The sequence below is a fragment of the Cyprinodon tularosa genome, unplaced genomic scaffold (genome assembly GCF_016077235.1).
Source record: "Cyprinodon tularosa strain WSP-4 unplaced genomic scaffold, ASM1607723v1 ctg84, whole genome shotgun sequence".
NCBI classification, from domain to species: domain Eukaryota; kingdom Metazoa; phylum Chordata; class Actinopteri; order Cyprinodontiformes; family Cyprinodontidae; genus Cyprinodon; species Cyprinodon tularosa.
In genome coordinates this window covers 242,803-265,631 of record NW_024039607.1, presented here as the reverse complement: position 1 = coordinate 265,631, position 22,829 = coordinate 242,803, and the positions used below count along the sequence as shown (strand labels likewise).

The following is a 22,829-nucleotide window of genomic DNA, read 5'->3' as shown; positions in this document are numbered from 1 at the left end:
TCGAACCTTCCCAGATATCATTATTATGGAATTGGGATCAAAGAGAGCAGCGCTTATTACCACTCCGTATATTCGGGTAAAGGTTTAACCAGGTGAGTTTAATTTTCCCTATCAGTGTTTTGTATTGCTACTAATCCAGGATCATTTAAAAACCAATTTAACATCTTAAAGGTTTTTCTTTACTCTTTTTTTGGTTTTGATCTCACTTTTTTGCAGATTTTCAGGGAGCAAGCTCAAGAATGAGGTAATCTGTTTACCCCAATATAATGCTTTCCACTTTTCCCCTTTCACAAAAAAGTATAATTTGGGATCGTTCCAGAAGTTAAATCTGGATTATTTCCCCCTTTGTGAAAAACCAGGTTGTGTCACATGTCTAAAATTATTGAACACCATCTATAGATTAAATTTTTTGGCAAAATTTAACCTGCTCAGGTATTTGCAGTAAAGAAATGCCACAAGACCTGCTAAGCAAGACATGCATGTCATACAGCAGCCTAAAAAAAACTATTTAACTTCTCATTAAGAGAAAACATCTGTAGATCTGGTTTGGCTGGAAAAAATCAAAAGCTAGATAAGTGATTTTCTCTTAAAAAAAGTGCATTTGTTCTTGAATTAAGAAGGTAAAATAGACACTTTGCCAATGGAACAAGACAATTTACATTTAAAATAAGAAAACACAATTGCATTGTCTTATTTTTTACTTTTTTCTAGATCGTTTTTCCCAGTGAACCAATCAAAGTTATGTTTGGGAAAATTTGGACTGAATGTAAAGTAGACAAAATATCAGATTCTCTTCACTTATACTCTATAGAATGAATATTGTTCCATTATTGTTACAAGCAATGATCACGTTTTGTAAACAGTATCAGGAGAAGAATGCAATCTAAAAATAAATCTTCAAAACATGTCATATTTACAGTAACTTTTGCTGTTTTCACAGATCTTTTTTTTATATATATATATATAAATGTATGAATAAATATATTTTATATATGTTATATTTTTAAACTTTTTTTATTTCTCTTTTTCAGATTGTGTTTTACAAAGCGCATTCTAAAAGATAGCAAACATTCTCTTCAAGCCTTATGCAAATGTTGCTAACGTCTATTATAATCTGTGAAATTTAACTGTAAAAGAATGCAATTCATAAAGCTCAACCTGAAAAAGATACATTGGAAAAATGAATAAAAAAAATAAAATGTGAATAAAAAAAACAAAGTTAAATTTCTGTTTAATTTCAGGGTAAAATTTTTTTGCTACCCTGAAATTAGGGTAGCATTTCCACTCACGCATTATGCTCTTTGCATGCAACGATAATGGAAAAAAAATTACTCCATACTTGAAGTGAAACAGTAAGATTTATAATCTTTTGAGGAAAAGAGTAATTGTAAATAAATTATAAATAAACATCACCTGAAAGATGCAAAAAAAAAAAGCTCAGGAACTAGAAGAAAGAAGTGTTCCTTCTATTTTATCAAGGAGATTATGGATATATTTTATAATCATAATACAAACTAGAATAAGAATTATGAGAAATATAAATAAAGAAAAGTGGTATTTCAACGGTGTGAATAATTTACAGCGTTAATACAATAAAGACAATACTTTTTGTTTTTTTTGTTTTTCAGAATGCATTTTTATGAGAGATGCTTGCCTCATTTCTTTTAGTTGGCAAACTTTCAGTTCCAATTCTCTGCAGCTATAAATAATTTACTGCTGACTGGATGTTTAACTCATTTTAATATGAAAAATCTTATATTCGGTTAAAATAAGGAAGCTAAAACGCTCTCAGATTCATAGTTTAATATAGTTTGCATTAAAATATGCCAGGAATGAGATCCGTTAATCTAATATTATTGGAGATTACCAGAGCTGGGAAGTAACGAAGTACAAATACTTCGTTACTGTACTCAAGTAGATTTTTCTGATATTTTTACTTTACTTTACTACTTATTTTTATGGCGACTTTTTACTTCTACTCCTTACATTTTTACACAAATATCTGTACTTTCTACTCCTTACATTTTAAAAAATTTGGCTCGTTACTTTAGTTTTGAATCATTTCAATGGAGTTACCGTTATTATTTTTCACGTCATCAATACCAAATTCAATCTAATTGGATGGGAATCTACGTTGCATTTGACGCACCACTACAAGATGAATCGACAGATTCGGCGGTATCCATTCGCGGCAAATCATTGCAGCTTGGTGGCGGTGGCGTTAACATAGTAGTATGGACGACGAGATGATAGAAAATGAACACAATGGAGATCTAGTCCTATTGGCAGACATCCATTTAAAATGTAGGCAACGGCATGAAAAAAGTGGTTTCTACTTTTACTTTTATACTTTAAGTAAATTTACAAGCCTGTACTTTGTTACTTTTACTTGAGTAAAGAAGTTTAATCAGTACTTCCACTTTTACCAGAGTATTTTTTAACACAAGTACAGTATCTGTACTTTTACTCAAGTACGGAAAGTGAGTACTTTTGCCATCTCTGGAGATTACTGAATTGTATTAGCTAAGATTTTACACATTTTAGACACCATTTTACCAATTTTTGTTCCCTATATCTATTTTATTTAATATATATTTATTGATAAAGACACAGCTGGTTTATCTTTTAACTAAACATGACTGTTTTGCAGGGTGGCTTTACCAGGAAATACTCTTTGAGCTCTAAAACTGGAACCTTGCTCCCGGACTTCCCCAGCGCCCAGCATCTTGTGCTGCAGGGAAATAGTTCCAGAGAAAAGGTCACTGATGCGTTTCTTTACACAGAATGATTTATTTTGTTTTATTGAATAATGTTTCAGAATCCTCCATAAATCATTGCTTAGATTGTTTTAAATTAGTGTGAAGCCTCTAGATTTAAGAAGATTATATTCTCTCCTATCTTACAGGTTGACACTCTGATCATGATGTATAAAACACACTGTCAGTGCATCCTGGACAACGCCATCAACGTCAACTTTGATGAGGTTATCACACATCATTTAGCAGCACTTTATAAAACATTTTAAAGTTGATAATTGCACTAAAACAGATTTTTATTTATGTTTTGTTCAGATCCAGAACTTTCTGCTCCACTTCTGGCAGGGAATGCCCGACCACCTGCTGCCTCTGCTTGAAAACCCGATTATAGTCGACATCTTCTGCGTCTGTGACTCTATTCTCTACAAGGTTTCCATAAACTACTTCAACACGTACAAATTTGATTTTATAGCATTTCATTCAGTTTTAATATCATTAGTATTATATAATTAAATTCTTTATGCGAACATGTCATGGAGTGAGAGCTGCAGGCAGCCATGAAACCCATTGCCACTACTTAGGCTGCATACATCCTGCTAGAGATTTGAGCATCAAGGACATCTTTTACATTTAAAATCTATGGTGAACATGTCTTAAGTGAAGTGTATTTACCCTTAATTTAAGTGGGTAAATACAATGATTTACCAATGAAATTAGTATGTTTACTCTTAAAATAAGATAATTAGATAATATAATATAATAATATAATAATTTTCTTCTTTTAAATGTAAATTGTCTTGTTCCATTGGCAAAGTGTCTCACTTTCGTACTGAATTGGAGAAAAAATGCACTTATTTTAAGTAAAAATTGCTTAATTAGATATCCATTTCTTGCAGTGTGGGTCCAAAGCAGTAGATGCACTGGAAAAACGATCTAGAAATAAGTAAAAATATTTTAAATTAAGTGTATTTACCCTAAATTTGAGTAGGTAAATGAGTTTGCCAATCGAATGAGTATTTTCACTCTTAGAATAAGATAATTAGATAACATGCGCTTTAAATAAGACAATTCAAATGTACTTTCTTATTTTAAATGTAAATTGTCTCGTTCCACTGGCAAAATGTCTCACTTTCCTCCTAAATTTAAGAAAAAAAGACACTTATTTTAAGAAAAATTGACTGATATAGATTCAAATTTTTTTGCAGTGTGGAGGAGTTGGGAAAATGTACAGGTGCTGGTCATAAAATTAGAATATCATGAAAAAGTAGATTGATTTCAGTAATTCCATTTAAAAAGTGAAACTTGTATATTATATTCATACATTACATACAAACTCATATATTTCAGATGTTTATTTTGTTTAATTTTGATGATTACAAATGACAACAAATGAAAATCTCAAATTCATCATATCAGAAAATTAGAATATTGTGAAAAGGTTCAAAATTGATGGCCCCTGGTGCCACACTCTAATCAGCTAATTAACTCAAACCACCTGCAAAAGCCTTTAAATGGTCTTTCAGTCTAGTTCTATAGGCTACACAATCATGGGGAAGACTGCTGACTTGACAGTTGTCCAAAAGACGACCATCGACACCTTGCACAAGGAGGGCAAGACACAAAAGGTCATCGCTAAAGAGGCTGGCTGTTCACAGAGCTCAGTGTCCAAGCACATTAATAGAGAGGCGAAGGGAAGGAAAAGATGTGGTCGAAAAAAGTGTACAAGCAAGAGAGATAACCGCACCCTGGAGAGGATTGTGAAACAAAACCCATTCAAAAATGTGGGGGAGATTCACAAAGAGTGGACTGCAGCTGGAGTGAGTGCTTCAAGAACCACCACACACAGACGTATGAAAGACATGGGTTTCTGCTGTCGCATTCCTTGTGTCAAGCCACTCTTGAACCACAGACAGCGTCAGAAGCGTCTTGCCTGGGCTAAAGAGAAACAGGACTGGACTGCTGGTGAGTGGTCCAAAGTCATGTTCTCTGATGAAAGTAAATTTTGCATTTCCTTTGGAAATCAAGGTCCCAGAGTCTGGAGGAAAAGAAGAGAGGCACTTCATCCACGTTGCTTGAAGTCCAGTGTAAAGTTTCCACAGTCAGTGATGGTTTGGGGTGCCATGTCATCTGCTGGTGTTGGTCCATTGTGTTTTCTGAGGTCCAGGGTCAACGCAGCCACATACCAGGAAGTTTTAGAGCACTTCATGCTTCCTGCAGCTGACCAACTTTTTGGAGATGCAGATTTCATTTTCCAACAGGACTTGGCACCTGCACACAGTGCCAAAGCTACCAGTACCTGGTTGAAGGACCATGGTATCCCTGTTCTTAATTGGCCAGCAAACTCTCCTGACCTTAACCCCATAGAAAATCTATGGGGTATTGTGAAGAAGAAGATGCAATACACCAGACCCAACAATTCAGAAGAGCTAAAAGCCACTATTAGAGCAACCTGGGCTATCATAACACCTGAGCAGTGCCACAGACTGATCGACTCCATGGCACGCCGCATTGCTGCAGTAATACAGGCCAAAGGAGGCCCAACTAAATACTGAGTGCTGTACATGCTCATACTTTTCATGTTCATACTTTTCAGTTGGCCAACATTTCTATAAATCCTTTGTTTTTATTGGTCTTCAGTAATATTCTAATTTTCTGATATGATGAATTTGAGATTTTCATTTGTTGTCATTTGTAATCATCAAAATTAAACAAAATAAACATCTGAAATATATGAGTTTGTATGTAATGTATGAATATAATATACAAGTTTCACTTTTTAAATGGAATTACTGAAATCAATCTACTTTTTCATGATATTCTAATTTTATGACCAGCACCTGTAGTTATGTGCTTATTCACAATAAACAAATTTAAAAATTCAAATGTAAATATTTCTAGACAACCTCAGAGGATCCTGGGGGCCATAAGCAGCGGCTTTCAGGTTTGAGACTTTAGTTTATGTGCTAAAGTGTCAAACCTCACACCAACTCTGTCCTACCAGGGTCTACATCCTGAGCCCTCAGCTGATTAATCTTTTACTGCAACAGCACTGTCTCTTATTGAAAAGTAAAAAAGTTACAACTTTAATTTTATGCTCTGAAAAGGAAAAACTGTAGAAAATTTAAGTTTATAACAAAAGGAAATTGGATTCTGCTTTGATTTGTCTGTGTTCTATCTGATAATTTGCTGTTTTCCCAGGTTTTAACAGATGTTTTAATTCCTGCCACGATGCAGGAGATGCCAGAAAGGTACACTTCATTCATTTTGCAGCAGAGTTCTTATTTTCTAGACTTTTATATCCTCTTCAGAGCTAAATAGTGACGTTAAATGTTGTTTGTCAGTCTATTGGCAGATATCAGAAACTTTGCCAAGCACTGGGAACACTGGTTGGCCTCCTCTCTGGAAAACCTCCCAGAATGCCTTGCAGCCAAGAAGATGCCCATAGCGCGCCGCTTTGTTTCCTCCCTGAAGAGACAAACTTCTTTCTTACACCTGGCACAGGTACAGCAGTATTAGAAACGGGTCTAATGCCTGAAAACTCAATGCAAAAAATGTAAACCTTAATAAGTCATTTTCTTAAAATAAGTGTACTTTTTCTTGGATTGAGGAGGTAAGTGAGACACTTTGCCAATGGAACAAGACAATTTTGATTTAAATTAAGAAAAAACAACTGCATTGTCTTATTTCAAGTGCATTTTATCTAATTATTTTAAGAGTAAAAATACTTATTCCATTGGCAAATCCTCTGACTTACCTACTCAAATTAAGGGTAAATACACTTAATTTAAGTAATCTTTACTTATTTCTAGATTGTTTTTGCAGCTGCTAATGATCCGACTCCTTTCTGCTTGGTCACAGATAGCCCGCCCGGCCCTTTTTGACCAGGCTGTAGTGACCAGCATGGTTCTGGACATTGACAGTGTTGATCTCAGCAGCATCAACTCACAACCCCTGCTCAGCGTGTCGGCAGCTGGAGACCAGGACTCCGATATTTACACTGAGTGTAAGACCCACGACCTGTGACCTCCTGCTTATTATGTCTGTTAATGTGGCTTAAATGGCAAGCATCCAAAAACGTTCTCATCTCTGGTAAAACATTTATAAAAAAAAAATCTGTTTATTTATTTCAAAACACATCTTAGGATACATTGAACTGAAAAATGCATACATTCATTGTAAATCTAAAGACAAATGCTGTATTTTGAAGGAACCAGTTATGTTTAAGCATAAAAAAGTGTAAATATTTTAAAATAATTTGTAGATAAGTGTAAAAGATATTTAGAAACAGCATTAAATAAATAAATAAACAGAATAATCAAAGAAAGGAAACCGAACAAATATATATATATATATATATATATATATATATATATATATATATATATATATATATATATATATATATATATATATATATATATATATTTGTTCATTAATAGAGCTAATGTCTATATAAAAAATAGATAATTTAATGAAAAAAGAAGTGCATGAATGACTAAATGTATTTATGTAAATAAGCAGATGGAAAAATTGTTAAAATGATTCAGAAATGACTTTATAAGTAAAGAATACATAAAAGAATCGTAACTAATGGAAATAATCGACAATCAGTTAATAAAGACATTACAGAGTAATTTATGAAAAAATAAACAATAGTGAATAAAAGATGCATGATACTGACATTGAAAGATAAAATGGAAAGAAGTAAAATCATGAAAGGAGGTCATACAGGCTCTGGTTGTGTTAGATATAATCCTGTAATCAGCTGTATTTTATGTTTGTCCTGAGTGAAAATAATTAATTATACATTTAAAAATATGTATATATTTTTCTTCTGAAATAGAATCTCTGAATAGAATTTATTCCCCTATTAAGAGGAAAAGTTTTACTGGCTTTTTTAAATTGAAATTAAACACAAAATAATTAACAGAATAACATAAATTGACATTTTAATCCTGGAAATGTTTATCTTTAACTCTTAGCTATCCAAATTAATTGAGAATTACCCATAAAAACATATTTTTATTGAGGTGGTGTTGGTATTTTATGTTCTTTTTTTGTTGTCGTTACCCAGATGATTCAATTAGCGTCTTTCAAGAACTGAAGGAGCTGCTGAGAAAAAATGCCACTGTTGAATCGTTCATAGAGTGGTTGGATTCTGTGGTTGAGCACAAAGTCATCAAGGTAGAAGCAGTTCACTCAGGCATCCTGGTTTCCACACACAGAATTAATCTGCAAATCGGCTGCTTTGTCTTTGTTTTCTTGCCTTTGTGTTTTCATCAGCCTGGCAAGCAGTGCGGTCCATCTGTGAAGAAGAGAGCTCAGGATTTCCTCCTCAGGTGGAGCTTCTTTGGTGCCCGGGTCATGCACAATCTCACGCTCAACAACGCCTCCAGCTTTGGTAAGGAACTGTAAAGAGATTTCATTTGGACTCAAAGGCATTTATGAAACTGGTGTCAACTTCAACTCTGATGCTTTAAAACTAACTCTGGACCGAACACTGATGCTGGCCGGTCAGAGATGGCAGGGAAAGTTTTGTAACAGAAGAGAAAGAAGCTACTTAAGGCAGCAAATAAGTACTCACCTATTTTCCAAAGGAAATTTTCTCAAGAGCATCCAAACCCTCAGAGTTCCTTTTTGATCCTTGGGCAATCTTTTTAAAGCTTTACGCATGGCTTTGCATACGAACTTTATCTTTTATAAGAGAAAACATTGGAAGTCTGGTCCTGGGGTAATTTCAGATCCCTGGAATAATTTTTAATGTCTGCTTGCTTCAGACTAATATTACTACAAATTTGACCCTCATGCAAACCGAACCCATGCACACAGATAGACTGGTAAATTAATATCTTCCAAAATGATACTAATAATTATGTAAATAATAATAATTGAACTTTATTGATCTTACATTAGAGAAATTTACCTTTGCAGTTAATCCATCCCGTTTGGGAGCAGCGGGCTGCCATTGTGCGGCGCCTGGGGAGCAGCGTGGGGTTAAGGGTCTTCCTCAGAGACCCAGAGTGTCAGTCTGTGGTAGTGGGGCTCGAACTCAGAACCTCAGGATTCCAAGCTGTATACCCTAACCACTTGGCTGCCACTCCCTCAGCAACTGAAAAATGAAATAAATTAAAAATGTTTGATGCAAACAAAAATATTCCTGTCATTTGAGAACTGTTTTTTACTTTTCATTTTCATTCTATACTCAAAAAAACCCAGGACTTGTTATTTACACGTCTCCATTAACATTGACTAAGTATAGGTTTTAGGGAAAAGGCTCAATTTTATTGCTGAAAATGGAGTGAAAATATATTCTTGACCAACAAAATAAGAAACATTTAAGCCAAAATGTTTGGAAACTGGAAAGCTTTCATTTATTAAGACAAACATTTTGCCCCTTTTTGTTAGACGTATTATAATTTTTGTTTTTTACTTTTTTATCAAATTACTAATGGTGTAATTATAAAAACGCCGATTTATATTAAAACTATTTCTATATCCTTTTTAAGTAGAAGAAGAGAACAACCCTGTGGGCTTTGAACCTGTTGGGTTTTGGTTCACAGTGCAAAAAAATTAGCAAAAATAATCCATCATAGAAATCTTGTTCTTCCTTATCTTGTAGAAGATTTCTTTATCACACAGCATAACTAAAGTCACCCTTTGGCAAATATAAATGAGGCCATTTTTGTTCCATTGTTGTTGGAAGCAAAGATGTTCTGAAAATGAAAATTAGAAAAAGAAATGCAGTCTGGAAATGAAACTTTTTCAGCAAAAGAAGGTTTTTAGAGTTACTTGCTGTTTTCTCAGATATTATTCTGTTCAATAATGTTTACTTAATCCATATTTTTACAAATTGCGTTCCTTTCAAACTACCTTGTACAGATATGAACCTTCTAGAAAAAGGTTAAACTTTTTTTAATCTGTCATGTTATCAAAACAAGACTTTTTACTAGTCTGGATATCTGAAGGTAGCTTGTTGCATTGTATTTTATTGTTATATTATATTGTTTATTTATATGAAACTCCAGAAAAAGAAATTAATAATTTTCTTCCCTATTTTTCTCTTTGCATTTCTTTGTGTCGCTTTAATATAAAATCACATAAAAAAAGTTGAAGCTTTGTTATAAATATAACAGAATAAAAAAAACTCACTTTTTCAAGGTACTATAATTCTTTAAAGTTTTATTTTTTATGCAGTTACATAATGTCTTCATATTCTACTGCTTTCCTGTCCTTAAAGCACCGAATCAGCAGAGGAAGATGATCCAGGTATGCGACTGTGTCCTGCTGGATCCAAACATTTGGTCCTGATGACTTTTTTCAGGGTTTACCACAAAGGAAACAGTTGAAAAACGTCCCCGCAGTCAAGAGACATGCAGGTCTGATAGGAGCCAGCTCAAAGCAGATTGCTACAATAGCACCATAAATTGTAATGGCCAGACTCGCTTTGATTACACAGCGTCTTATCTGCGGTTCACGTCCTCTCTGTTCAAACACACGCACACAGGCTACGTGTGCATGAATAAACAATGACCATTTGGTGGCTCTCGCTCTCTCTGAAGGCCCACTTAAGCTCAAACACAAACGTGTGGCCCCGCAGGTCAAACAAAGAGCAGTCGGGCTCTAAAGGTCAGGGAGCTGTCAAGTGAAAGCTCGGCTGGAATAAACACAGAGAAAAGTTTTCCAGCAGCTTCTGTTTAAAAGTAAACTGAGCTTCTTTGTGTTCTTTGTGCCGACAGGTTCCTTCCACCTGATCCGGATGCTGTTAGATGAGTACATCCTCTTGGCTCTGGAGACACAGTTCAACAACGACAAGGAGCAGGACCTACAGAACCTCCTAGAAAAATACATGAAAAATGCAGGTATGAGGCGTCATTGAACCTAAATCTAAGAGTAAAGGGCAGCAGTGAATATCCATCATCAGCTATCAATAATAACAACCGCCGCTGCTTCCTAATAATATGTTTTATATCTGTACAGACTTGGATTTTTACCACTTTTTGATTTTTTTCTAATCAAAAACTTGACTAATTTTTGTCTAACTACAAGAGTACAAATCTCATAAGGTTTGTGTTCTAATAATTCTGTCATACAGCAGACTTCTAGACTGTAGGTTGAAAAATGGAGGAAAAATGACAAGAAGACAACAAAATAAAACTGCAAAACCTATATGCAGCTGATCAAAATATAAAAGTTGTTTTAGGATACAAGAAGTAACCTTGTTTGGGATCAAACTCTGGTTTAAACTGTGAAGCAGTGTTGACTTTGTTAATTTTTTTGTAGAACAAACTAAAGAAATGGGAACATAGGAACTTTTGTATTGAAATAACCAGAAACTGCCCTGATGGATCTACATTACCCGGAACGTAGCGTCTTTTCTAGGCTGATTTTGTGGGTTTGTGTTTATATGTTTATGTAACATAAAAATTTCCCCAAGTCTTAATTTTTAGAGCTAAAGCTAACCCATCATTCTTTCACTTCTGACAGAATCATGAATGGTTAATTAACAGTGTTATGAAGCAGCGTATTCCATACAGGAGGCAATGCAGTCAGGGAATAGAGGCATCTAAAAAATAAAGGACAGAAAGGTCTGAGGGATGGTGTGAATCCATAAAGTTGTAAATGTATTTCTGCAGGGCATGCAGGTGATGCAGTGGTTAGTGCACATGATCCATGTATGCAGGCCTTAGTCCTCGACGTGGCCGACCGGGGTTCGAATCCAGCCTGTGGTCCTTTGCCGCTTGTCTCTCCCCCTCTAGTCACTAGTGCTGTAAAAACTCAAAAGAAAAAAGTAAAAAGAAATGTATTTCAGCAGAGGAGGAATTGCCAGCTAGTTATCCACAAGCTTATCTTCTGATTGTTTTACAGCAGTTATACTCTGACATTAAAGTCGCAGGGAAATCATATTCAACTGTCAAATCATTTTGGCTTAAACGTGTAGATAAATGTACTCTTTATCAGACCATATTGTCCCAAAAGTTAGAAAATTTCTATTTAAAAAAAAAAAATCCAGTCTTAAAATCTGTGTTTTTTATTTTATTTTATTCCGGCCAGTTAGTTATATGTCAGCTCGTACACCTAAATTCGGCCAATCATATATCAACGCTCATCTGTCAATCAAATTTTGTCGGTCATAGCATCTTGATTCATATGTCATATGTTGCGAGGCGAGGGCTCAAACATGTACGGCTGTAAACCTTCTACACCAAACCAAGCTTCTGCCGCCCTGGCGTCCTCTAACACAACATCTTCCTCCCCGCTTTCCTCCTCTAAATAAAAAATGGATGATGGAGGAGACTCATCCACCTCCGACACAAAACTCTCCTCCTCTCGCATGTTTCGGCTGTCTATAGCGTTCCTTGACAATGTTGCTTCTAAGTCACCAATTTAGTGCTACTTGGTCCCAATGGAATTTCCCATTGGGAACCTACTAGCACTAAGTTGCTAACTGGTTAGCAATATGCTTCCGACAAACCGGCCACAATCAAACTTGCTTTTGAACCTTCTGCCACAACGATCCCGCCCCTTTGATAAACGACCAATCACGTTCAATTTATTAATTCGTGTAAAGTCGTGCACCACTTGGGGGGAATATAGAAATGCAACGGTTGGAATAGTTGCTTCCCTACGACTTTTAATGAAATCTCTCGATACTCTGAGGACGCATCGATAATCAACATACTTTCTTTTCAATTTATTTAAATGTAAATAAAATTGAACAATATCAAGTTTCCATAAGCGGCATTTTTTTTTTGTTTCTTCTTGCAATACTTACTTTTTCAAAAGAGTTCAGATTTGCTATATCTATTACATTTATTTAAGATCTATTGAAGAATTTAATTATTTAATAAATCTTCAGGGTTTTGGTTTAGTGGAAGGGAAATCCTAATGAAATCTGACCACATGTCGTGTCTGATCGTCCCTCTCAGATGCCAGTAAAGCAGCATTCATGGCATCACCCAGTTCCTGCTTCCTGGCCAACCGCAACAAGGCGTCCGCTTCCGTCGACCAATCGGTGAAGAACGAGTCTGTGGGAGAGCACGCCTACATGCCTCTGTCCACCAATCAGCAGCAGGATCTGGAAGCTAAAACAGTCCTCTATCAGGGAAATGACAGTTCTGGTTTCTCATCTTCAGGTAAACATAAAAAAATATGTTTAGTTCAAGCATGGAAAACATCTGAACTCATTTATCCAGAAGGTGGAGAAGAGTCCTGCTGCTTCCAGTTTTTCATCCTAAAAGATAAATCTCCCTGTTTTTCCTCTTTAACTCCCCATCAGGTGGTCAGATGGACTTCTCTCAGGTCAGCGGGCCACTCATGACCCCGCCCATCTCACCTGCTGCATTAGTGCACAGGGGCTCTGTCATCAACCAAGGGCCCATGGCAGCAGGGGGGCTGGCACCTTCCTCCTTGTCATGCTCCTTCTCCTCGTCCTCCTGCCTCTCGTCTCTCAGGGAAATATCGCAGCCCAGCTCCTGCCCTTCATACCCGGACACCTTATACCAATGCTTACCTCAGTCCAGTGGTTATTTCCCCCCCGCCAGCAGCAGGTCCTCGGCTCCGAGCTACCAAACTGCTCTCAGGTCAGCTTTCATCAGAAATATGGGTGTTTTTTTTTGAGTCGGCCATGTTAACATATTAACAATGAAAAATCAGATTTGCTATTGTCTGAAAGTAGAATTGGATCGACAGCATCAACCGACATAGGGATTAGATTTACTTACAGTTTTACTAAATTGTTGTGTGAAAAAAGTATTCAACTATTCAAGGATTCAAAAGGAAGATCCATGGATTTCACTCAGTCCGCACTTTATTTTACTTTGCAAAGTAAAAAGAGAACAAGACAATCATACACTGAAAAAAAAATGCATCCGCTTTTTGTATTTGCTTAACAATATTTAGTTACTTTAACACAATTGTTTTATATCCTACCCTGCTAACATGAAACAATTGTGTTAAAGTAACTAAATATGATTAAGTAAATGCCAAAAATGGCTGCATTTTTTTATGAGTCACCGTCTGATGTTCGGCCCTGCTCTGATCTAGACAGTGTTTGTCTCTCACTAATTAAAACCCTGCAGAAAGGCTGTGAAGCTCTCCTGCTATTGTTACCTAAAAAGAGACAGACAGTTGAAAATACGCAATGTTATGAAATAATCCCTGACAAACAGTCTGGTTTGTTATGAAAACCATTATTTTTAATCCCAAACACTCCCTAATAAGATAAAAATAAAAAGCAACTCTCCCTTAGACACCTTGTAGCTTTGCAGCTCTGAGGCCTGAAAGAATGAAAGTCAGGATTCATCAATTTATATTTGTAAAAGAGAATTATTAGGAGTTAGTTTTTTTCCCCAACACAGTATGAAAACATGTGTTCAGGCTCAATAAATGCCTCCAATTGTTGTTTTTTTAGCGTACGCTTCATTGTTGCTATCTTTTCAAATAGAAAGCATGTGGCCATAGTGGAGAGGAAACACTTAGGTTTAACAGGAAGGAACATTCTGTTTTCTCTCCTTTTTTTTTATTTACTTGTTTTGCTCAGTATGAGCCAGGCAGCCAGCCAGACTGACTTACGTCATGTACGCGGCATATTACACTAGAAAAACCATCTAGAAATAAGTAAAAATGTCTTAAATTAACTGTATTAACCCTTAATTTGAGTAGGTAAATGACGTAGTTTGCCAATGGAATGAGTATTTTAACTAGTGTTGCGCCGATGCCATTTTTTGGCCCCGATACCTGGCTGTGCAGTAGCGACCGATACCATAATAATGTAAAATAATTGCCTTCATGGCTTTGTCAAGCTGCTGCCTACCTTTGTGAAGCAGGAAAAAATCTAATACAAAGTGAATCCAGTAGAACTTTTTATTGCCTACCAGGAGTGGGTGACAATAGTTGAATAAACTTATGGCTCTAATGATATCGATGCCCTATTTGTTGGTATTCGGCGATACCGATACCACCATTTTAGGGCAGCATCGGGGCCCGGTCCAATACTGGTATCGGTGCAACACTAATTTTTACTCTTAAAATTGATATAATTAGATAATATGCACTTGAAATAAAACAATGCAATTGTGTTTTCTTATTTTAAATGTAAATTGTATTGTTCTATTGGCAAAATGTCGCTTTTACCCCCTCAATTCAAGAACAAATGCATTTATTTTAAGAAAAAAATGACTTATTTAGATTTCGATTTTTTCCAGTGTAGTCTGGAAAGGACTGAAAGATTTAGAGGAATCAAACCAGATAACTACTGCCATTGTGCAAAAGCATTTTTTTTTCCAAAGAAAAGCTTTTAAGGATTCAGTTGTTAAAATTTTTAAAGAAATAAACTGCTCTTTTTGGGACACAATAAAGGGGGATCTTAAAAACACTGCTCAATTACAGATGCAATGTGACTCTTATGGTTACAGAGAAGCTCTTTTGCATGATGGGCCAGCCTCCAGAGCTGAGATTGGTCCAGTTTCTTTAGACCATACTTTTTAGGGCATTACCAGACTGACCTATGCCCTGTGCAAGTTAAAAAAAATAAATAGGAAGAGGCTTGTTTCTTTCTTTGCAGTCTGTTAAAAACTAGAACCTTATGATAACAAAACATGCTCAAACATGGTCTTGTTGAGCCGCTGTAACTAGGGTCGTCCATATTCATTTCATGATTCGGTCCAGAAACAATACTGCTGGACAAACCTATAACAATTAGGATCAACTATTTCCTAAAGCTATAGGATACGATTTTTGATCATGTTCATGGTCTCTTTTCACAGATCCCAGGCTCAGAATCCCTGTATGTCAGCAGCTCAGACTCATAATCCCCCTCTGGGCTGTCACCTTCCCCGGTACCCGTCCCTCAGTGATCCACCTCTGAATAAGGAAGCTTTTTACCCTACATCTGGCAACGCCGACTGCTCCCTGACAGCTTATGGTTCGGCAGTCCGGCCACCTTCCAGGTACACTCCAGGCCCAGAACCGGTTCAGTCGGAGCAGGGAATGGATCAACAGGCAGCGGCTCAGATACTGGATGCCTCGGAGGGTTTTGGGTTTATGGGAGCTGGACTGAACCTCGCTGGTGGTGGTTGTCAGGGACAGACCTATGGCGTCCTGGGACATGGCGGTAAGGATTGTAACAATCTAACATTTCTAATTTCTTCTTTAGATGCAAAAAAAAAAAACCTTTTCTAATTCAGGGAAATTATGTAATTGAGATGACTTTTGAATTTCTTACTGTTGTAGTGATCTTTAATGCTAATTTTTGTTTACATTCCGATTAAACCAGTCTTCTAATGCTAAAATGCTAATACCCCAGAATCAATCCACACTCAAAAAATTTTCTTTTTGCAGCAGGTTTTTATAGCAACAGCAGCTTCTTCTCCGGCCAGCGAGTGAATGCTTTGGTTGATCAGCATGTGTCCGTCATCAGCAGCGTGGGAAGTCTTCGCCCCTTCTCTTCGACCTTCTCTGAAGTCCACGATCCGCTGAACATCCTGGGCGAACCAGGAAGGAAGACCGCTGGAAGCTTTTTCAGCGAGGCAGAATCTGGAACAGGTCAGTGTCAGAACCTGAATCTTTTGATCGATTGCTAAACCAGAAAGAATTTTAATCTAGACAGGTCAGTTTTTCTTCAAAATTGCTTTAAAACAACCCAGGAAACTTGATTGAAATCATATAAAATTCAATGGAAAACATCAATATCTAGATAAGTTATTTTTTTCTTAAAATAAGGGTATTTGTTCTTAAATTGAGGAGGTAAGTGAGACACGTTGCCAATGGAACAGTACAATATACACTAAAAATAAGAAAAAAAACAACTGCACCGTCTTATTTCAATCGGTATTACCTAAATATCATATTTTAAGAGTAAAAATACTCATTCCATTGGCAAACAAATCTTATTTTCCTGCTCAAATTAAGGGTAAATAAATTTATTTTAAAGCATTTTTTGTGGCCAAACACAACACAGGAAAAAATATCTAGAAATAAGTTCAAATTTGCTAAATTACCCTTAATTTAAGTAGATAAATGAGATAGTTTGCCAATGGAATGAGTATTTTTACTCTTGAAAAATGATGTTTACGCACTTGAAATAAGAAAATGCAAAAGTTTTTTCTTATTTTAAATGTACATCGTCTTGTTCCATTGGCAAAATCTCTCTTTTACCTTCTCAATTCAAGAACAAATGCACGTATTTAAAGAAAAAAAATTACTTATCTAGATATTGATGTTTTTCCAGTGAATTATACACTGCAAAAATGATCTGAAATTTAGTAAAAATGTATTAAATCAAGTATATTTTCCCTTAATTTGAGCAGGAAAATAAGATTTGTTTGCCAACGGAATGAGTATTTTTACACTTAAAATAAGATAAATAGATTGGCAAAGTGTCGCACTTACCCCCTCAATTCAAGAAAAAAATGCACTTATTTTAAGAAAAAATTACTTTTTGGGTTGTTTCTTGGGTTGATTTAAAGCAAAACAAACTTTACACCACACCTAAACTACCTTGTCCCAGGCCTAGACTTGGATAAAAAAAAAAAAAAAGTATGTTTTCAAAAAAGTGTTTTCTGTTACCTGTGCTAAAGCATATAATCAAAGTCAGCTGCAGATCACCTAAAGTTACGTTCACACCGAAAGCGTTTCGGGCATCAAGTACGCTCAAATGCCGAAATGTGGACTGTGGGTCAGATGCAACGCTCTGGCTGCATGGCGCTCTGGTTGTTTATCTGCTTCAATCTAGAGAGCAGCTTGGCTTTATTTAGTTTGATTAGTTGGAAAAATAGTTTTAACGCGTTTTTAAGTGAGCAAATCTACCTCAAAACATCATCTGCTCAGTCAGTTCATCAGGAGTATGATCCTACTAAAATGTGCAGTTTTTGTTTGGCGCGCCAGACCTCCAGCATAGGCAGCGCTGGAAAATCCTTCTGAGCTCTCTTCTCTGGCCAGCTTGTTGGGGATGGAAATTACTATAAAGAGTTTTTAAGTTTTGTTGTAAAAGAAAATTCAGCATTTATGTATATATTTATGTATTTATGGATTGCTATGTACAAGGAGAAATGAGTGAACTCCGAGCATCAGGGTGAATACACAGGGCTTATATTTAACAACACTAATCACCACTGTTATATTAAGAAGGGTCCCTCATTCTGATTGTGAAGTACGGAGGTGGTAGCATCATGCATGCATGCTGCAGGAGGGACTGATGCGGTTCACAAAATAGATGGCCCTGTATGGACAGAACCTGATGTGGAAATATTGAAGCAAATATTGAGTGGCCACCTCAAAGCCTTGATCTCACTCCTGTAGAAACCATGTGGCAGAGCTAAAAAGGTGCTTGTGAGCAAACCTGAGCCACAGTCAAACTCCAGTAAACCTTTGAGCCAATTCAGGAACAATACTGAGGAACTGTACAGTATGTAAACCTCTGAGTTTGTAGAAACCGATATAAAAAAGTATATCTTTATAATTTCTGTTGCATTTAGTCAACAGAAATATTCCCAACTTCTTTTCATTGAGAGCAAAGTGGAACTGGAGTCTAATTCCTCGTTTATATGAGTAAAAATGGTCCGTAAGAGACAATTCTTATTTAATCCACAGGTCATTCCCTGCCCTCGTCCGGATCCGCCACCTGCATGTTCGGCCTTCCCTCTCCGTTCAGCTCACAGGACGCTCTGATGTCCCAGCAGCGTGGGACGCCGTCCTCAGAGGTACAGGACCTGGTTTCCTCACTGCCACCCATCAACACCGTGTTTATGGGTGCAGGGGGAACGCAGTGACTTCCACAGGAAGGAATGGTCCATGAAGCTTGGGCTACAAACTAACAGATAATGAAAAGTTTTCCTAAAGCCAACCAAACCATAACAGTTGATTTTTTTTTTCAAGGACTGTGAAGTTTATATTGTCCCTAGAGAATAACCAAGAAACATTTATAAAAGATTGAACTAACATTTAAAGGACATGCATCTTGAATGGATCTGCCTGGATATTATAATTCTCTGTCTCATCTATCATGATGCTCCCATTTCTTCTGTATATAAATAAAATGAGACTGAGGACTCGTGATTAACTCCCACCGGTTATTTTAGTTGCTGCTGGTTCGAGCTTCAATTAGATTAACCTTTAAGAAGCATCAAGATTTAACCATTCTGACAACTTTCTCTGCAAGATCCAGTACTATATTGCAGCCTTTATTTGTGTGCTTAAAATAGAACAAAAGGAAAAACATGTGCATTATATCAACCAATGTTTTTAGGAGATTGCTCTTTTAGTTTCTCATTTGAAGTGTTGATAAAAATCATTTCAGGGATAAAAATGTCCGTCTAATGTCTGTGATTGTTATGAGCTGTTACACATATGCTAAGTAAGAAATGAACCAGAAATAATAATAATTCATGTTGCTGCTGGTTTTCTTTTTTTTTTTTTTTTTTTTTTTTGCACAGGATCACTGCAAAAATGATCTAGAAATAAGTAAAAATTTCTTAAATTAAGTGTATTTACTCTCAATTTAAGTAGGTAAATAAGATTATCTGCTGATGGGATGGGTATTTTACTCTTAAAATAAGATAATTAGATAATATGCGCTTGAAATAAATGCAAATGTTTTTTCCATTTTAAATGTAAATTGTCTTGTTCCGTTCACTGAGTGTCTCACTTACCTCCTCAACTCAAGAAAAAAATTCCTTATTTTAAGAAAGTGTCATGATCTGGCCTGTTTGCTCCTCCTTAATTAGTTATTCCTTTCACCTGTCGTTTTCCCTCCCTGCCTCTATTATAATTTATTCCTCTCACCTGTTTCCTGTTGGTTATATTCAGATCAGCCTGAGCATTCAGTGCCAGATCATTATTTGTCTTTCTCTTAGTATGTCTGTCTGAGTTTATTCCTTGGTTCATGTCCTGGATCCTAGCTGCCAGTGGAAAGAGGGGTTTGTGTGTTTGTCTCGTCTCCTAATCGTCCACTGTTCCTCCCCCGCTAAGTCCTCTGGGTTTTTGGCTCATTATGGGAGGAGGTTCAGTTTTTATCTCAGTAAGCCTGGCTCCAGGGAGGAGACCAGTTTAAAGTCCTGCTTCAAGTTCTGGTTCCACGTCCTGTCTTGGCTACCCTCTTCCACTGAGCCTGCCTGTCTTCACCTGATCCTGTCTGCTCCTGTGCGTGACCACCTGGTCACACTTTCTGACTCTGTCAGACTCTGAACCTGTCCCGGAGCTCTGTTATAGCCTGGAAAAATTGACTTCTTTAGATTTCAGTTTTTCCCAGTGACACTTAGATTCAGGATTGTGCATCTGCCTGTTGCCTGAACTATAGAGGCAGATTTTTAACCCACTTTAAAACATATTTTATCATATGTAATTAGCTGCACAGTTAATAGCTGGTAGTGCGTGTACTTTGCAGCAAGAAGGCCACTTGTTGAAATTACCCATATTAGCTTCACTCGCCTAAGCAGTGACAGCGCCTCCATGTTTGTTTGTTGCTGTAAAAGACTGTTGACCTGTTCAAGGTGTAGCTGCCTCCCAGTGACCCCAGGGCCATTCAAGGAAAAGCGGTTATAGACACTGGATTTATGGGTATTGCTGTAATAAATAGAGTACAGCAAAAGGAGACCGAACTAAGTGAACTGTCTTTACAGCACCAGAGCATTTTACAGCAGAAAGCTGGGTTGTAGTCTGCTAGTTCTGATGTCAGAACAGATTTGCTGATGGCAGGACATCAAAAGGTTCCTGCAGATCACATCTAAACCTTGTTCTGACTTAATGTCCCCCTGACTGCTGCAAAACCCGCCTTTAAGGCAATGAAGCTGGTGTAAGTTTTTAGAATGAGTTTTTTAAATGTATGTATTAATTGAAAAATTTTGCGTATTTTGCAAATTTTTTCAATTATCCACGTTTTGTTTTTGCTTTCATTTTCACACCAGTTAGTGTGGAGTGAATGTTGTTCCATTATTGCTTCTAGCACATGCAGAACATGTGTTGAAAATAAAAGAAGAGCAAATAAGATGAGAAAAAAGTATTTTTAAAGGTTCTTAAAGTAACTTTGCTGTTTTTTTTCATTTGCATATATATTTTTTTCAATTTCTTTTTTAACACATCTATTATAGTTATTCCGTAAAAGTTCAAAAAATAAAAAATAAAATTTTGAATTGAGAAAGCTTCCTGGAGAGGTGGCGAAACGTCTTCAAATCTTGGAAACCAAGTCCAGTGGTGTTTTTTGAACTTTTACGGAATGACTATGACCTGGATGACTGAGAATCTTCATCAGCATAACTATTATTGTTCCAGTTTTCTTTATTTCTCTTTATCAGGTTAAATTAAGAATCACATTTCTTTCAAATTAAATTTTACAGATCACATTCTATTCAATAATCCAGCAAAAATACAAGTGCTTGCCCATGAGATGCACATTAACCAATAAACTTACGTCAATGCAGACCAATAGGTCTTCACTCCTCACTCAAGGGGAAAGCCCGCCCCCAGAAATGAAGATAATGGCCCGATCCCAAACCCCTAAGCACTACCCCTTAACTATTGAGTGTCACTCCCGGTGAAGTCGCAATTGCAGCTTTGGAGGGCCCTTAATTGAAAGTGGGGGGTAAAAATGAGAATGGGAAGGTTTATCAGTCATTGTTATGGCAACAGATTGCACGGCCGTAGCATTTTGTCGCTGGTTAACATGACATCAATTTGCCCCAGTCTTAAAAATAAATGTATACAGTCGAATTAAACTATTCCATAGAGGATCTTCCCCTTAGGGATTAATTACGTCTTTTTTATTTTTTATTTTTCCTAACTTGTGATTTTCTGTCAGTGGGATGAAGATGCAGGAAAACAGTGGAGCTTCTTTGAATTGCAGTGTTTCCACCACCGTTAGTCCGCCGTTACACCGGCTGACAAATTCCAACAAGCCCGCACCGATGCAGACTCGCTATTTATAAATCTTAAAAGAATGCAATTTGTAAAAACGCACTCTCGGAGAAATACAAACATTTGAAAAAAATAAAAAAAATGGGAAATTGGGGGAAACTGCAAAGTTATTTTATAAACCCTTGTTAATTAATAGTTTCAACTACTGGGTTGCATTCTTTCTGAGGTTTCCATGTACAAAATGTTTTCTTGGCTTGCAACATTAATGGAACAAATTTCACTCCATAAGTTAGTGAAACGTCTCTACAACTATTTCTTGGCCAATTACAACAAGGGGTTTCAAGTTAAAGTCTATTTTTTTCCCCTTTTGCTTAAAATTTACTGCAATTATTTTCATTCTAGTTCAACAAATAGAAAACTCTCAACCCATAAAGTTGGGAAACTGTAAGCTTCTCCTTTAAAACCTTTTTTTGGACCTATATCAATATTTTCTTTTCTGCTTGGTTTTAGTAAAATAATTGATGTTTAGATTTTAAAGAAAATAAAATTCAATTGAAGATTATTTTGCTTTTTTAATTAAGAACAAATCAAATAAAATAGATCCTTACTACTTTCAGCTTGGCCATTTTTGCCTAAGTTCCTTAAAGTTTGGCCCTATTGATGGTGATGATGACTCAGCTCCCCTCACCATCCGCTGCAGGGCCCTGTTGTCTGCTATATTGAGGTTGGAGAGTAAATAGTAGATTCCCAGAGCTTTATTTGATACGCTCTCCTCAGATGAACTGTCTCTATATATTTTATGGGTTCAAAATTTTTTTTGATATAAATACACCAACTTTAAGGAAAAACCAGTTTGGAGAGTTTCTAAAATTTGTGTGCCTATCAGCCGAATGGGAAGCATGCATACTTTTTATATTTTCTGATTAAATCCATACAGAGTCAATCAGTATATTACATAAACATTTCTATTTTAAAATGTTTCAGTTTAGTAGATTCTTCTGGTTTAAATATGTTTTATTTCAGGTTTTATTTTTTTTTCCTTCAGAATCTCAGATATTCTCTTTTTCCAATCGAATTAATAAAATTTTTTCTCATTAGACTTGTATTGTATACTGTTTAAATAAAACATTTTTAAATGGACAAAAAACTTCAGGGCAAGGTTGAGAAGCCAAATGAAATTTTCCATAAATTAAACTATATGAAAATTGAGAAAAAATACATTTTAAA

At 36.2% G+C, this 22,829-nt stretch overlaps 1 protein-coding gene across 1 annotated transcript in view; it reads left to right on the top strand.

The window, feature by feature from the left end:
* The window catches only part of rfx6 (regulatory factor X, 6), a 34,808-nt gene extending 15,668 nt beyond the window's left edge, over window positions 1-19,140 (top strand). Inside the window, exons 5-20 of the mRNA XM_038272802.1 lie at window positions 15-92; window positions 217-244; window positions 2,651-2,758; window positions 2,906-2,983; window positions 3,072-3,185; window positions 5,955-6,004; window positions 6,098-6,257; window positions 6,615-6,759; window positions 7,831-7,940; window positions 8,040-8,157; window positions 10,493-10,615; window positions 12,683-12,889; window positions 13,033-13,336; window positions 15,521-15,867; window positions 16,095-16,298; window positions 18,345-19,140. Coding sequence (XP_038128730.1) covers window positions 15-92; window positions 217-244; window positions 2,651-2,758; window positions 2,906-2,983; window positions 3,072-3,185; window positions 5,955-6,004; window positions 6,098-6,257; window positions 6,615-6,759; window positions 7,831-7,940; window positions 8,040-8,157; window positions 10,493-10,615; window positions 12,683-12,889; window positions 13,033-13,336; window positions 15,521-15,867; window positions 16,095-16,298; window positions 18,345-18,523 — 2,353 coding nt within the window. The 3' untranslated portion in view covers window positions 18,524-19,140. The remainder of the gene's footprint in view (window positions 1-14; window positions 93-216; window positions 245-2,650; window positions 2,759-2,905; window positions 2,984-3,071; window positions 3,186-5,954; window positions 6,005-6,097; window positions 6,258-6,614; window positions 6,760-7,830; window positions 7,941-8,039; window positions 8,158-10,492; window positions 10,616-12,682; window positions 12,890-13,032; window positions 13,337-15,520; window positions 15,868-16,094; window positions 16,299-18,344) is intronic.
* Window positions 19,141-22,829: the final 3,689 nt, after the last annotated feature.